The 13,456-nt window shown below is 44.3% G+C and overlaps 1 protein-coding gene across 5 annotated transcripts in view; it reads left to right on the forward strand.

Annotated features, from left to right (window-relative positions):
- The window catches only part of sema3fb (sema domain, immunoglobulin domain (Ig), short basic domain, secreted, (semaphorin) 3Fb), a 43,323-nt gene that overhangs the window by 19,915 nt on the left and 9,952 nt on the right, over positions 1–13,456 (forward strand). For 3 of the 5 annotated variants that reach the window (XM_057030529.1, XM_057030527.1, XM_057030528.1), the window contains exons 3-10: positions 5,597–5,757; positions 6,112–6,174; positions 6,396–6,515; positions 7,648–7,737; positions 9,368–9,461; positions 11,638–11,757; positions 11,971–12,110; positions 13,315–13,429. In XM_057030529.1, the coding sequence (XP_056886509.1) occupies positions 5,597–5,757; positions 6,112–6,174; positions 6,396–6,515; positions 7,648–7,737; positions 9,368–9,461; positions 11,638–11,757; positions 11,971–12,110; positions 13,315–13,429 (903 nt within the window). The remainder of the gene's footprint in view (positions 1–5,596; positions 5,758–6,111; positions 6,175–6,395; positions 6,516–7,647; positions 7,738–9,367; positions 9,462–11,637; positions 11,758–11,970; positions 12,111–13,314; positions 13,430–13,456) is intronic. The other 2 variants (XM_057030532.1, XM_057030530.1) reach the window with 1 other exon arrangement.

The following is a 13,456-nucleotide window of genomic DNA, read 5'->3' on the forward strand; positions in this document are numbered from 1 at the left end:
TTCAGTGAAGCTCAACCATGTCACTATTCTTTATAGGCAGGCTCTGACATTAGCGGAGGCTCAGATGCTATCTCGCTATGCCTCACCCTTGCATATTCATTTTCTGCTGAATGAAATGTCCTTATCTGATGTGACACAGTGACCGAGCGTCCGGCCGCCGTTATTATCCTAAGCCGAGGCAAGCAGCTGCCATGTTCACATGCTGTTACGGTTCCTTTTGATTCAGGAGCCCAGTTAACCTCGTAACCACTCTCCAGGCATCATACAGACATTCTTTAACAACCGTGTCATTTCTCCACTGGCTTTGAAGCGTGGAGCTTCCACCAACCTAAACAAGTTATGGGAATATTTGACATGAAGACAAGTCGTGTTGAAAGGAGCTGTTGGAGCAGGGTGAAGAAAGGTACTCTGGGCCCTGAGAATCGCAGGAGGGACTTAAAATGCTGCTAACAAGATAGCAGCGCAGGTGCAGGTTCTGCCGCCCAGCAGTCATATTCAGAGGAAGCAGCGGGTTGTTAAATCTCTGTCTGGCTGTTGCTGGGGGCAGAGATCCCCTATATTCTCTAGGACATACAAGTAGAATGTTTTGCTTTATGAAGATAAGATAAAGCATCCTCAGATATGCGTTTCTGGACTCAAATCAAACCTGCAATGTGTGAATAGATTAAAAACTACACCCATGTAAAAAATATCCAAATACATTAAAGAACATGAGACTATCCTGATGCAATAATAAAATATAATACTAAATTGAAGCTCTGTCTGAACCAGAATGTTCAATCACTGAATTGATGGCATTCAAGATAATCATCCAGGATTCCTGACAAGTGCTTCCTTTGATGTTTGAGACCCTGTCACCCCTCCCGCCCCATCTTAAACACCCCAATTATCACTGCTGTGAGTCGGGTGTGTGTGTGAAATAACACACCTCTTTCTGACAGGTTGGAAACTGCCCCAGGACAGCAGCTAATGCAGCTTAGAAACTGTGTTAGAAGCCAAGAGCCTGTTTCTTAGTTTTTTAAAAACTGAAAAAAGATTGATGGATAGATGGAGTAGAATGGACATCTGGTTTTAGTGCGTCACTTTTATCTTTGGCCCGGTTGATGTCGTTTCAGTTTCTGATTTTCAACCATGTGCTCAACAAAGGAAAACCACAGACCCGTGAAGTGAACAGGTGATTGCAAAACTGTGCTTGGCACTGCTCGCCACTTGCTTCCTTTTCATTGTTAATACATTAGACCACTAAGTTTGGGCTCTTCCCATCCCCCATCCTCTTTATTTTCAGTAGTTTTCTGCAGAGGCAGTGCAGGCTTCAAGCAGCAACACGCTCTTATTGGCAACGGCCAGTAATTTAGTCAATTTGAAACCAGAGAAACATGTTGCAGGGTGGGACTCCCATATCGGTATCATGTCACCAGTGTGCACTGCACTGTCAAGACGTAGGATATGTATTCTCCCCCTTAGCTGTCTCACTGTTCACTATTTTCTGTGATCACTTCCTCGATGGCTGCCATGAGTTTGCCTGGAACCCTGCGAGCGCTGTTTGCTGTGTTAAGTCAAATGTCATCCAGTAATTGTACCGTAATGAAAGGAAGTTCTGATGTTACTGGCTCTGCACTATATAGGATGCATTAAGAGCCGAACCCGATACATCAGAAGAAGTCTCTCGGCTCCCCTGTGTGACACCGTGGTGGGAAATCATTTCATCACAGCACAGCATCCAGCAGTTGTGCTGTCTTATTTCTCAAGATGTGATGCTCATAGTAAACTTTTCCAATCCAAATACATTTCTTGAGTCAACTTGGCTTGTTGCTTATTAATTTAAGATAGAGTTGCTATGACAAGAGGGCTCGCAGCTCTCGAGAACACAAGCAAAGTATTTTCTGAGGGGTAGAAGGCCTGGCTCAGCCTGACACTGAGGCATACCTCGGTGTTTTTATACCTGATTTAATCAAGGTTAACAAGATATATTCATATTTTTATATAAGGCCTGGGTAGTGGGTTATATTCATATTGCGGGACAAAACCAGGTTTCCCAGCATAACCACTGTAATCCACCTCAGGGTTTGGCAGGAAGCTTGCGCTCATTGAGCGCATGGTGAAAGCGAGATTTAAGTTTCTGCCACAATTTCCTGTGGAGTTTCTGAATTAAACAAAGCAAATTAATGTAATAAAATCTCGGGTTGAAAAACACAATAAATCATGTTTATTTGTGATTCAGCCTCTTGTCCCAGTGTTGCTTCAGTGCTTTTGGACAGTGCTTCTGTGTGACACAAGTGGGTAAAACAACCAGCACCTCAGGTGGTGCAGGCAGAAACAGTGTTCTAGGTATCATGTGTGTAAGTATGATGGCTTATTTATTGGCTTGAGTGCCTGGGGATGTGCATGAGTATTCCCTGGAAGAATCTGAACATGTACGTACACGAAGCCAAAGACGATCTATCTGAATTATAGTCGTTGCCGTGTATCATGTTTCTAATCATGCTGTGGGCCAGGAATTGAACTAAAACAGAATAAACTGGGAAAGCTTCCAGACATCTAGGACCCTCCAACCAGCACCTTGGTAGCAAAGTGGCCACAGCTCCCTTCATTCAACAGCATGTTCTCAGCCGTCGTTGGTTCCATTCCAACTGTTTTTTCTGCATTCGCTCTCTGGCCCATCGCTGTCCAATAAACACACATTTTCCCACAAGATACAAGATAAGATAAAGAAAAATCCCATCTGTTTCAATTTTATTCTATCTATCTATCTATCTATCTATCTATCTATCTATCTATCTATCTATCTATCTATATCTATCTATCTATCTATCTATCTATCTATCTATCTATCTATCTATCTATCTATCTATCTATCTATCTATCTATCTGTGTGTGTGTGTGTGTGTGTGTGTTTTACTTCTGATCCTGTTAATAATCTGTATTCCCACTTCTCCCTTTATAATCTCTTTAATGTATGTGTAACCATACAGATAAGTGGCTCAGACAGAACATTAGAGGGAAGAAAGCAGGTAGAGGTCAGACCGTGTGACCTTTTTCTTGCTTTCAAATGCTGCCTCCTAGCATAAAAAGTAAGACAATAAGGGACAACAGCAATGGCAGAGGGATTGAGTGCAAGGATCACGTTCCACCACTGGCTTACTTTCACCTCTAATAGAGCCACCGCCATTCCACAAGGGGAAGTGGTGCGTTCCTGGAACAAAGCGCCTGCTGTGTGTGTGCAGACCCCCCAGAGTGAGCCTGAACCATACAGCAGTAATGGGCTAGTTTAGGACTTTATGTGGCTCTAATAGACAGACGTGTGCCCTGCTCCCAGCCTCTAAATCTCCAGGATAAGTCTGTGTGCGGAAAATGCTGTCATGCCTTAATGTGTCTGACAAAGAGCGCGGTGGTTCAGCCTCTCCGGACTGCTCATGTTCACGGATATGCGGTCAAATTGGTATATGTGGGTTAAATATAAAATCAAATGTTTCTCGTTTGTATTAAATTTAAAGTGCTCAGACATCTGGCACTGCAGAGCTGGTCAGGACTGGGTAGCTACCTGGCTCTAGGCTCAGTCCTGGATCCTGTTGGCCTTAAGCAAAGCAGTCAAATGGGTCATACTGTATACTTTGTATGTCCTCGTGGTGTTAATTTCACAGGGACACAGTAGAGAATGGCTAAACTAAGAAAAGGTTAGCAGAATTGGAGACCCAGATTTCTTACCTTTTTCATTTTGACCTGTCATTACAGCTTTTATTACATTCTCCATTACACCAGAAGGACCAGTGACATTTAGGCCTCATTGTGGGCTCCATATGTAAATCTGATATCTCTGCTTCAACTGTCATTCATTTGCAGAGATTAAAGGTCTCGGCACCATTTCATTGGTAGCATCATTTAAAATTCATTGCTTTGTGTGGTGTTGTCTTCATTACTTTACCTTTCTTTGTGACCTTAGACCAGCTTTTTTTATTTCCATGTGTCATGTTTGCTGTGTACAGACTGGGCTGCACATGCACAGTTATAGGATAATGTTAGATGACAAGAGAGTACATCTGAGTTTGTTTCCTAATATCTGACGTGTTGTTACCGTGCACACATTCCCCTCAGCTGACACAGTCTCATCCTGCTCTCTGGGAACAAACACACATGGAGTAGCTGTTGACACTCATCTTTAGGAGAGACTTTGACTCACCATTGGACTCCCTGTGTGTCTGCCTCTTTCTGGATGTGTGTGTGCATGTGTGTGTGCTCATAGCTGGGCTGTATGGGGACTCATCAGTCAACCTAAGCCTCCAACACAAATAATCAGAGGTCCAACCACATGTTGCAGCGCCTCTTCAGTGGGCTCTGACAGCTGTCAGTCATTCTGCTGACCTGCAAACATTCCTGTGGTGGGCATGGCTATTAAATCAAACTGTACAAATATAGCAAATCTAATGCTATTAATCTTCGCTTATTGACGTAACCCCCTGTTAAATTTAGATCTGGCTGGAAAGACTCATAATATCAGATTCCACGAGGAGTCTGTTTAAAAAGTGTCTACATGCTGTTTATTTTAAGGCCCAGTGGCGGACATACTGATGGCTCTGCATACTTTGGTGTCCGGCCTCTTTCCTGCACGACCTCCTCACCTGGTCACATTAGTCATTCTTTTCTGCAAATCTATGTGCTTTGCTATGAACCGTAGGAACCATTTACATAATTTTAAATCATCTTCATCATGTATTTTCTAAGTATGCTATGGTGTTCTGTCCCCCTTGGCTATGTTTCACACTTTCTTCCTTTCATTCTACGCTGGCACAGTGGTCTGATGTGTCATTTTCAAACATATAAACAAATCTAAAGGTATTTGACAGCTTATCATCTGGTTCCCCTTCCAATGTTGCTGCTAAATCAACACAAAAGAACTCAGGGAAACCTTCAGGTTGCCTGTTGAGTTTTTGTGGTCTCCTGGTTGCAGAATAAAGCTAGAAGGGGGCTTTCCTGCTGGCTGAAATACTGTGTTTGTTTAACAATATGTCATTGCCACCCTCTATTGCCTCTCCCCTCTTGATCGCAAAGGAGTGTGTTTGTCCATGGTGTAGCGTGGGGCCTTCTGCTGTCTTAGCAGCAGCCTCTCTGCTCTCTCTGTGTATGGTTGTTGAACCGGGGAGAACATATCAAACAAATACTCTAACATGGAGCTGGTGAAAGAATGAATATTGGGAGGAAGTGTCAGTTATATTGTCTTTGCAAATGTGCTCGGTGTTGTGATCCGAGGCACTGTTCAGTTTTCTACACCCACCAGTTTGGTGTAACTCACCCTATGGTTGAATTCTGTTCCTTTACTGGCTAATGGCTGGAAGTCACATGCAGTCAGTGATGAGAGACTTTTTACATCTTCTGATCCACTTTGGTGGTATTAAACCATCAACACGATGTGACAGACGATCAGTAGCACTTATGTCTAATGTGCAGCGTTAGGTTACAGCCATGTTGGTGGAAAACCATCAGATAGTGCCATGTTGGTATGCAGGACTGTCACAAGGAATGTGTCAGTTGTCCATACATATGTGCAGCAAAAAGAGCACCACAGCTGACTTTAAATGATTTATCTATCTGTTTGAAACAGAGCTGAGATCCACTGGGACTGCTCATCACTTTGCTTATCTCCTCAACACAACTGACTACCGCATCTTGCGCATGGATGAGGATTATGATCGCATGTACATTGGAAGCAAGGACCATATCCTGTCTCTGGACCTCCATGACATCAACAAGGACCCACATATTGTAAGATCATTCGCACATTCTCATAGCACACCTCCACTCACCCCAAACTCTGGCCCCTCTAATGGGCTGTTAGAGGAAGGCAGTGCTACAAGTGCTGCCCCCAGGGCAAAATGTTCTGTTCAGCTTCTCCAAATCTGTCCTGAAACCATGTGGGATAGCTGAAAATGACTTTATATTGGAGTGGATGTTGGATCACTACAACACTGTAATTGGGTTTGGTCAATTCCAACAGGACAAATATCAGCTTAGGTGGACAGCCATTTTGCAGTTTTATCCCAGATATCTAATAAATACCCACAGTTTTATAAATGTTGAATTTTGAACCATAAAATGTCCTGTTTTCCCCTCTCGCAGATCCACTGGCCGGTGTCCGAACGAAGAAAGATGGAATGTCTTGTGAGTGGGAAGGACGCCAATGTAAGTAAGCTTGTTAACAGTATTTATTAGGCCAGGTCATATCGTTCCATACTGTTCATTTTTAGGTTATAAAAATAAAATATTAATTTTTCCAACACATAGCTTGAAAACATACAATTCTCCTGATTGTGCATTTTGTCCATCCACACAGTAGCCTGTGAATGAACTTTCGTTTGAATGATAATCTTGGTTAGTAAATAATTCAGGACATTTCTCATCAGGAGGAGTGTGCAAACTTCATTCGTCTAATTGAGCCGTGGAATCGCACTCAGCTGTATGTCTGTGGAACCGGCGCTTACAACCCAGTCTGCACATTCGTCAACCGTGGCCGCAGACCCCAGGTGAGGATTAAAGGTTTACGGATTATACGAGTGGCACATCAAATTATCAGACAGCTTTATTCACGTGCATCACAGATGGCCTACAGTGGCTGGCTTTTTCCTTTTTCTTCTCCAGTCATTTGCTCTCCATCCACCTGCAGGCTACTTTCCTTTTATAATAGTTTTCATCACCGGGCTTCTTTGTGGTTCTACGTCTTTGCAACCGGCAAAGTCGCCAACACAGCTATCGTCCCGAAGGTGCTGTTAGTGTCACCTTGTTTAGTCTCAGTCTTTAATGGGACCTCTTGAATTTTCTCAACCATAGTGAGGCATCGCTGCCCTTTCCTACTCCCATTGGACGCACCACTTCATTCAGAATGTTACGCTTGGTCCCCAAAGATGTCCAAGGGACAAATGTTAAAGGATAAAAAGCAAGTAAATTTCCCTGTCTCTCTCTTGACAAACAGAGCAGTCTAGAGCACTTTCAGTGGTAAGAAATATTTTAAAAAGTGCTGATTCTGCATATAATCTGCAAACTAACTAGAAATATCATATTTATGTAGCAGCAGCACATTATTTTCCATTAAATTGTCACAAAGTGTTGATTTAAAGTAGCAGAAAAGGTAAATATTTTAAAATCAAACATGTCAAAACTGTAACGTTGAGTTAGTTTAATAAATTTAGTTAGGTGCCTTTTTCCTTTGGACTGGGAAGTAAATGTGATTTTTGAAACATGAACCTATACACTCAGACAGAAGCATGCCCACACATATCCTGACATAAATGAGGGAATGTGTAAGCGTTAATAATTCTACAGTGAGATGGATTGTGATTTGATAACAGCTGTAGGCTATATTCTCCACTTCTGCTTTACCTAAACTGTAGACATGTGTGTTTTACTTGGGCCGAAACCTGAGTGTAATTTATGTAGCCTACTGTGAGGGCCTTTACTGGCTTAGCCACGGGATAGAGAACCATTGTTGACTTCCCCAGCATCTGTTCAAGTGCAGCAACTTGTTAAAAGCGTGGATGTGCACATCTATGTTTTCCATGGTCAGATTTCAGTCATTTCGGATTGTCGAGTATCTCGAGTCCTTGATGCTTCCGAACCTGTGGTGTAACATCCCAACTGTGTTGCTGTCTTCTGCTTTAGACATCCATGTATCTTCAGATGGCCCAGGCCAGAGGACGGGCTAGCCGCGCAGCTGATCCCAGTGCAGTGCACGAGACACTTGGACTGAAGGTGCAGTGCTGGCCCCGCCAGAACCACAGCCCTCCATCCTGTTTGGGCTGGCAGTCACCAGCAGCATGCTGTCCCTGTGTGTGTGTGTGATCACATTTCCCCATCACCTCTTTAAGTTCGCCCCGATTTCTTTATCCCCATAACATTTACCACGCGTAATCTCAAGCATGTCCTGTGCAATGTGGAATTACATGAAATTTCATAGTCGCTTTGTCTCTCAAAACCTCATTGTCTGAGCACCCTTTCATATTCCTCGTTGTCCTTTTGTATCATTTGTGCTAAATGTCATATTTTGCATGAGAGCATCATTATCGTATGCAAATGGCTTATCAGGCAAAAAAAAAAATCAGTTGACTTTACCTACCAGAAATGTAATGAACTGCTTTCACTGCCGCCTCATGCATGGCACAATCACAGTTATTTAGCATCTATTTGACATTTATTTAGCAACAAACACCACAATAATTTCCTCCACTCATGCGCACAATGTTCCACCCGTCACTTCCACCTTCTGCAGGAATGTGCTGCAGTCGCTCCCACACAGGCGGCAAGACTAGTCAGCATGTGACCCCCTCCCACAGCAGGCTCTGTTAGCCCAGAGCAAACACCAGCCATCTGCAGCCAACTAGCTGTGCTGTATGTGAAATAAAACAGCCGCACACGTGAACATATCCTCACTGTTTGAGCTCTCCAGTGTCTTTGGAACACAGGAAAGAAGTCTGAAGGACATTAGGGCTTCAGGTGAAGTGGGACCCTTTTAAATTCTTGGAGGGTTTCTTTATTGTCCCTTTTGTAAACATGCAGCAACTTTTCTGAGGGGTCATATTTTACAGCAGGGTTGTAAAAAGCTTTTCGGGGCACAGTTCCCCACTGGTACGCATAAATGTTTGTGACCTTTTCATGCATCAGCATCTGGCAAGGCTAAGAGTGAGCTGCCAGCACCTTCTCATCTGAATGAGTGGTGATTTAATCAATGAGGAGTTGTGAATTGCACAAGTGTGTTTGTATTAGCCAGTGAAGGGAATTTGGCAAAATGCCACCCTCTCCCCTCCTTTAGTGATGATGGAAACTGACAGAAATGTCTTCTTCTCTGCACCCTTTGGGAGTGAAAAATGGGGAATGAACATGCTCTGGTCTGCACTACAGCACATGTCATTGCATGCCCCTAATTCATTTCCCCCGCTCTCGTACGCAAATTTCTGCCAATCACCTTCCAGGGCTTGCGTGCAGGGATGCCACGAGCAGTGAGCATCAGTCATCCAGCCTCCATTCCAGGTTTGTTTTCACAGTCCTGGATTACAGGTGTCAGCAGGAGGCCTGCACAGCCAAAGGCACCACCAAACCGAGGGATATCTGGCGTGCGCTTCATTATGCCAGCAGTCTCGGTCCGCGGCACATTCTTTTCCACAGCCGAATGGCATAAAGATGGATTTGAAATTTCTTGCTGGCCCTGCATGCATTTTTTGTTTGAACACATGCACGCTCATTATTCTAATATTTCCTCCCACATCAGGCTGTGTCGGTCTCTCGGGAGCACGCCTGCCGCTTTCGTCCTCCCAACAGGGAATTTCAGTGACAGGTAGAACAATACTGAATTTATTGCTGTCTCTGTGTGATTTTCCCATTTCAGGAAGACATCTTCCATTTGGAGCCAGGCAGAGTGGAATCTGGGAAGGGAAAGTGTTCATATGACCCAAAGCTCAACAGTGTGTCAGCTTTGATCAGTGAGTATCATTTGGCTCCTGGGTGTAGACATGGCCCAGCATTCCCAGTGGTTAACACCGCATTGTCCCTGTCAGCCTGGTTTTCCATGTCCTTCTATTTGTGGATGTTGTTATTTATTTATTTTTAAAAAAAAACATATTTAACGTCTGTAGGCCGCACTGTCAACAATGTCTAAGCCTAATTATTGTATCCTGCCTACTAATATATGAATCATTTAATATTCTCGACCTCAATCAAAGCTCTTTATATGCAGAAAGCCAAAGGCTGATGTGATACGGGAGGTTGGATTAGTGCACCATCAAACACAAAAGGCAAAAATCTCTAGTTTACAATATCTTTCCAACACCAGGGATAGAGAGACTATAAGTTCCAGGGGAACACGGTTTAAGCCCTCGAGGAAGAGGAGCACAATAAGTCCCTGATGCAGGACATTAGGGCGGCAACTGCAGTTAGACAGGCAAGAACAGGATGTGAGAGTGAGGCCAGGCCAACAGACTATCAGGATAAAACAGGACGTAACAAAATGCCTAATAAAAATACCAAAAAACTGGCTGGAGGGGAGAAACTCAGGTGATCAGTGCCAAGGCTCAATGCTGCTTCTGCCACTTCTCTTTGTGCGGACGCCTCCGGATTAGGGCAGTCATGTGCAATAATTTGAGTTCGTGGTATTTTACTTTTAAGTTATTTGTCCTCCAAATTGTCATAAATCAGTCATAACAACAGGCTTTGCAAGGAATGTGTCCGGATGAGGACTCATGTGTTCTCAGTATAATTACAACGTGTCTTCTTTATCTTTTGACTCATTCATGTATAACAGGGGTAACAGTGGAAGGAAGGTCACTAACAAATGATCAGAACGTTTAGATCATTTCAAAATATTCACAGTTTGTGGCTCAAAAACAAACTCCCTTGTAAACAGTCTTCACAGTGCTGCCTCACATCAGTTGTAGCATTCATGTGGTCTTCTTCTGATACAAGGTCACTTATTCAGGTCCAAAGAACACAGTTGCCACCAGTGAAAGACGATCTTCCTCATGTGGGGCGAGGCAGAGGGTGTAAATCACTGGCGCCGCTTTCCCACATTAACGCAGCGCCAGCTGACCAGTATGGAACCAGTACTGTCATCCAAGATGAATTTACCTCCCACTTCCACCGGTTCGAATCATTCCAGGAACACTGGTGTTTGTGTTGACAAGGCTTACGCACCGTGTACCACGACAGCAGATATGCCACTGACTGCTCAGCTCTTCGCCACATTAGACATCTCATTATCTGGAGACGCTTTAATGATGTATCATCAATCTCCATATAGAGGCGTGACGTTGGGTATAATGATGGTGGAACGGGGCTTTTGTTTCCTCGGCTCTGCCTCCCGCTGGTTCTTTACTCCAACTCTCTCGACTGTGACGCTCACACCTGCTCTCTGGCGTGGCCTTTGCAGCAGCTGGAGAACCAACACCTTTCCTTCCTGTGGCTTAACAAGGCTGTTGTATGCATTTGTCAGCTTGCACACATGGATGTACTCATTTTTTATGTCCTTGTAGAGTGGGTGTGAAGGCTGTTTCTGGAGGCCTGGGTTATGGTTTCTGGAACCATTTCTTTTACATTTGATTATTCCTCTCTGGTCAATTAAAGCTTTAAATGATCCTCATCACCATTACTTGGCTCTTTGTCCTCCAGAATGGGACTAACTTGTTTACTACCTAGACTTGGCAATGTTTCTAAAAGAATGACGTGAACCAATCATGAACTTGACATTGGCACAGTCTATTAACAGTCATTATTCCTACAAATTCAGCCCAATGAAGATGTGCTAGAATAAGATCAATTTAAAGAGAATTGTTGTGAAATCACTGCAAATGTGGGTGAGGGAAGCTTCTGCTCCCACATTAACCTGCGTTGCTACGATGTTCTGGCCCTGATTGATGAGGCCTGATTTCCATTTTCCCTCTAATGGATGATGAATTGTTGAAGTTCACTTATATATTGCAGCTTTACATAGCTTTACATTTAAATGTGTGTCTAAATAAAACAGATATGCGGGTGTTTGGTGCAGCCTTTGCTTTTTGGAAGGAGTCCTGACATGTTACTAACAACCCGATGTTGGTGCCAAGGGTGGTGCTGGACTAATGTCAGAGTCGAGGAATCTCCCTTAATGTTTTCTCTCCTTTTAAGATGGCGAGCTGTATGCAGGAGTCTATGTCGACTTCATGGGAACGGACTCTGCCATTTTCCGTACGTTGGGGACAAAGACCGCCATGCGAACAGATCAGTACAACTCCAGATGGTTAAATGGTGAGTGTCCTGTTCAGCCTCTCAGTGATTGGTGGGACTCTGGATTAGCTCGTGTAGCCTTCCCACAAGACTTTCAAAGAGTTCCAAACATGTCGCTGGCATGTAACGTTCCAGGAGATTGCATATGTTTCTGAAAATCAGGCCAGGCTGATCTTCACCAGATGATCCCACACATAGTTTTTTCTGATATTTCTCCACATCTTCCCCCCACAGACCCCACTTTCATCCACGTACACCTCATTCCCGACAGCGCGGAGAGAAACGACGACAAGCTGTACTTCTTCTTCCGAGAGAAGTCGTCAGAGATGGGCCAGAGTCCGGTGACCCAGTCCCGTATAGGACGTATCTGCCTGGTGTGTACTCACACACAGAGGCCTGTTTGGTTTGTTGTGGGAATGCTGTGAACGGAAAACTTTGGGAAAAAAAACAGCACAGCGGTTCGCGAGGCGAGTCCCCTGCTGTGTTTGGATGTTTGCGGGGCAGAGAACGAGTGTTTAACCAATGCTGATGTGCTGGAATCCACATGTGTCCTTAACCTTCCTGTCCACAATGCATGGCTCTGTCTATGAGGTTGCCCTTTGACCTCTGACCCTGTGGTTTTCTGACCTTTGTACCTCGGCAGTCCCCAAACACTTAAAACTTGTAATGTAAAAAAGTGAAAGCTAGTTCGTGAGTAGAGTCCTTCGCAGTTAAAGCGCACTTCTAAAGTGGGTGGAGCAAACGACGGTTACTGGAAAGCCGTGCACGAGGTTTATACGGTGCCGCCGTGACTGCCGGTTCCATCCTGAGGTTACGTGCATGTTTGTGCGGGGCAGCTCATGTAAGAACAGTGAGAAAATGTGGCGTACGTGTGTTTGTCGCCTCAGCTGTTCACTCATCGTGTTTTTTAAAAGGGGTCAGACGTTGACCCGGCACACAAACACAACCCCCCCCCCCAATTCTATGGGGGGTGGTGGCCATGCCACAGCCTCTAGAGACCCGGTCCTGCCATTCTTCCTTCAACACACATCTGGATAGGCTTACTGCCACTTTTTGTACCCTGCAGACATGCACGACATATACAAACCACGTACTGGAAGGGGAGATACGTTTAGCACCATATTGTCGTATCGTGACACCGATTGAGTTACCTTTGAAGCATATACCACAGACATCCCGGCCACCAGTCCTACCACTGGCCTAAATTAAGCTTTTATTTCCAGGCTGGAACTTTTATGTTATTTATAAATACAATATTGTTAAAAATATTTGATTTAATCACTTGTAGGTGTTAGCCTTCCTGCTAGCAGTCCTTCATATTTCAGACCTCCCGTATCTACATGGTGGTTCCAGTTCTTTTGTACTGGGTAGGTTCTGGACTTCTGCCACCACAGATGGGAGAATCTAAATAGGAGGAGACAGTGTTTACCATCTTGCCCCCCCACATCCCCCCATGTTTTTTCTTCCAAATCAACATGCACTGTTTATGTGGGTGGCTCCACTTGGGTTTGGGTGCTGGCGGAAGGCAGGAAGAAGATGAGAGTGAGTGATGGAGAAACTCTTCTGTGTCATAAACAGAACGACGACGGTGGACACTGTTGCCTGGTAAACAAGTGGAGCACCTTCCTGAAGGCCAGGCTCATCTGCTCGGTGCCAGGGACAGACGGCATGGAGACACACTTTGATGAGCTCCGTGAGTAAAAAGATTCTTTTGTGGTTT

This window comes from Takifugu flavidus, chromosome 4, assembly GCF_003711565.1.
Source record: "Takifugu flavidus isolate HTHZ2018 chromosome 4, ASM371156v2, whole genome shotgun sequence".
Taxonomy (NCBI): domain Eukaryota; kingdom Metazoa; phylum Chordata; class Actinopteri; order Tetraodontiformes; family Tetraodontidae; genus Takifugu; species Takifugu flavidus.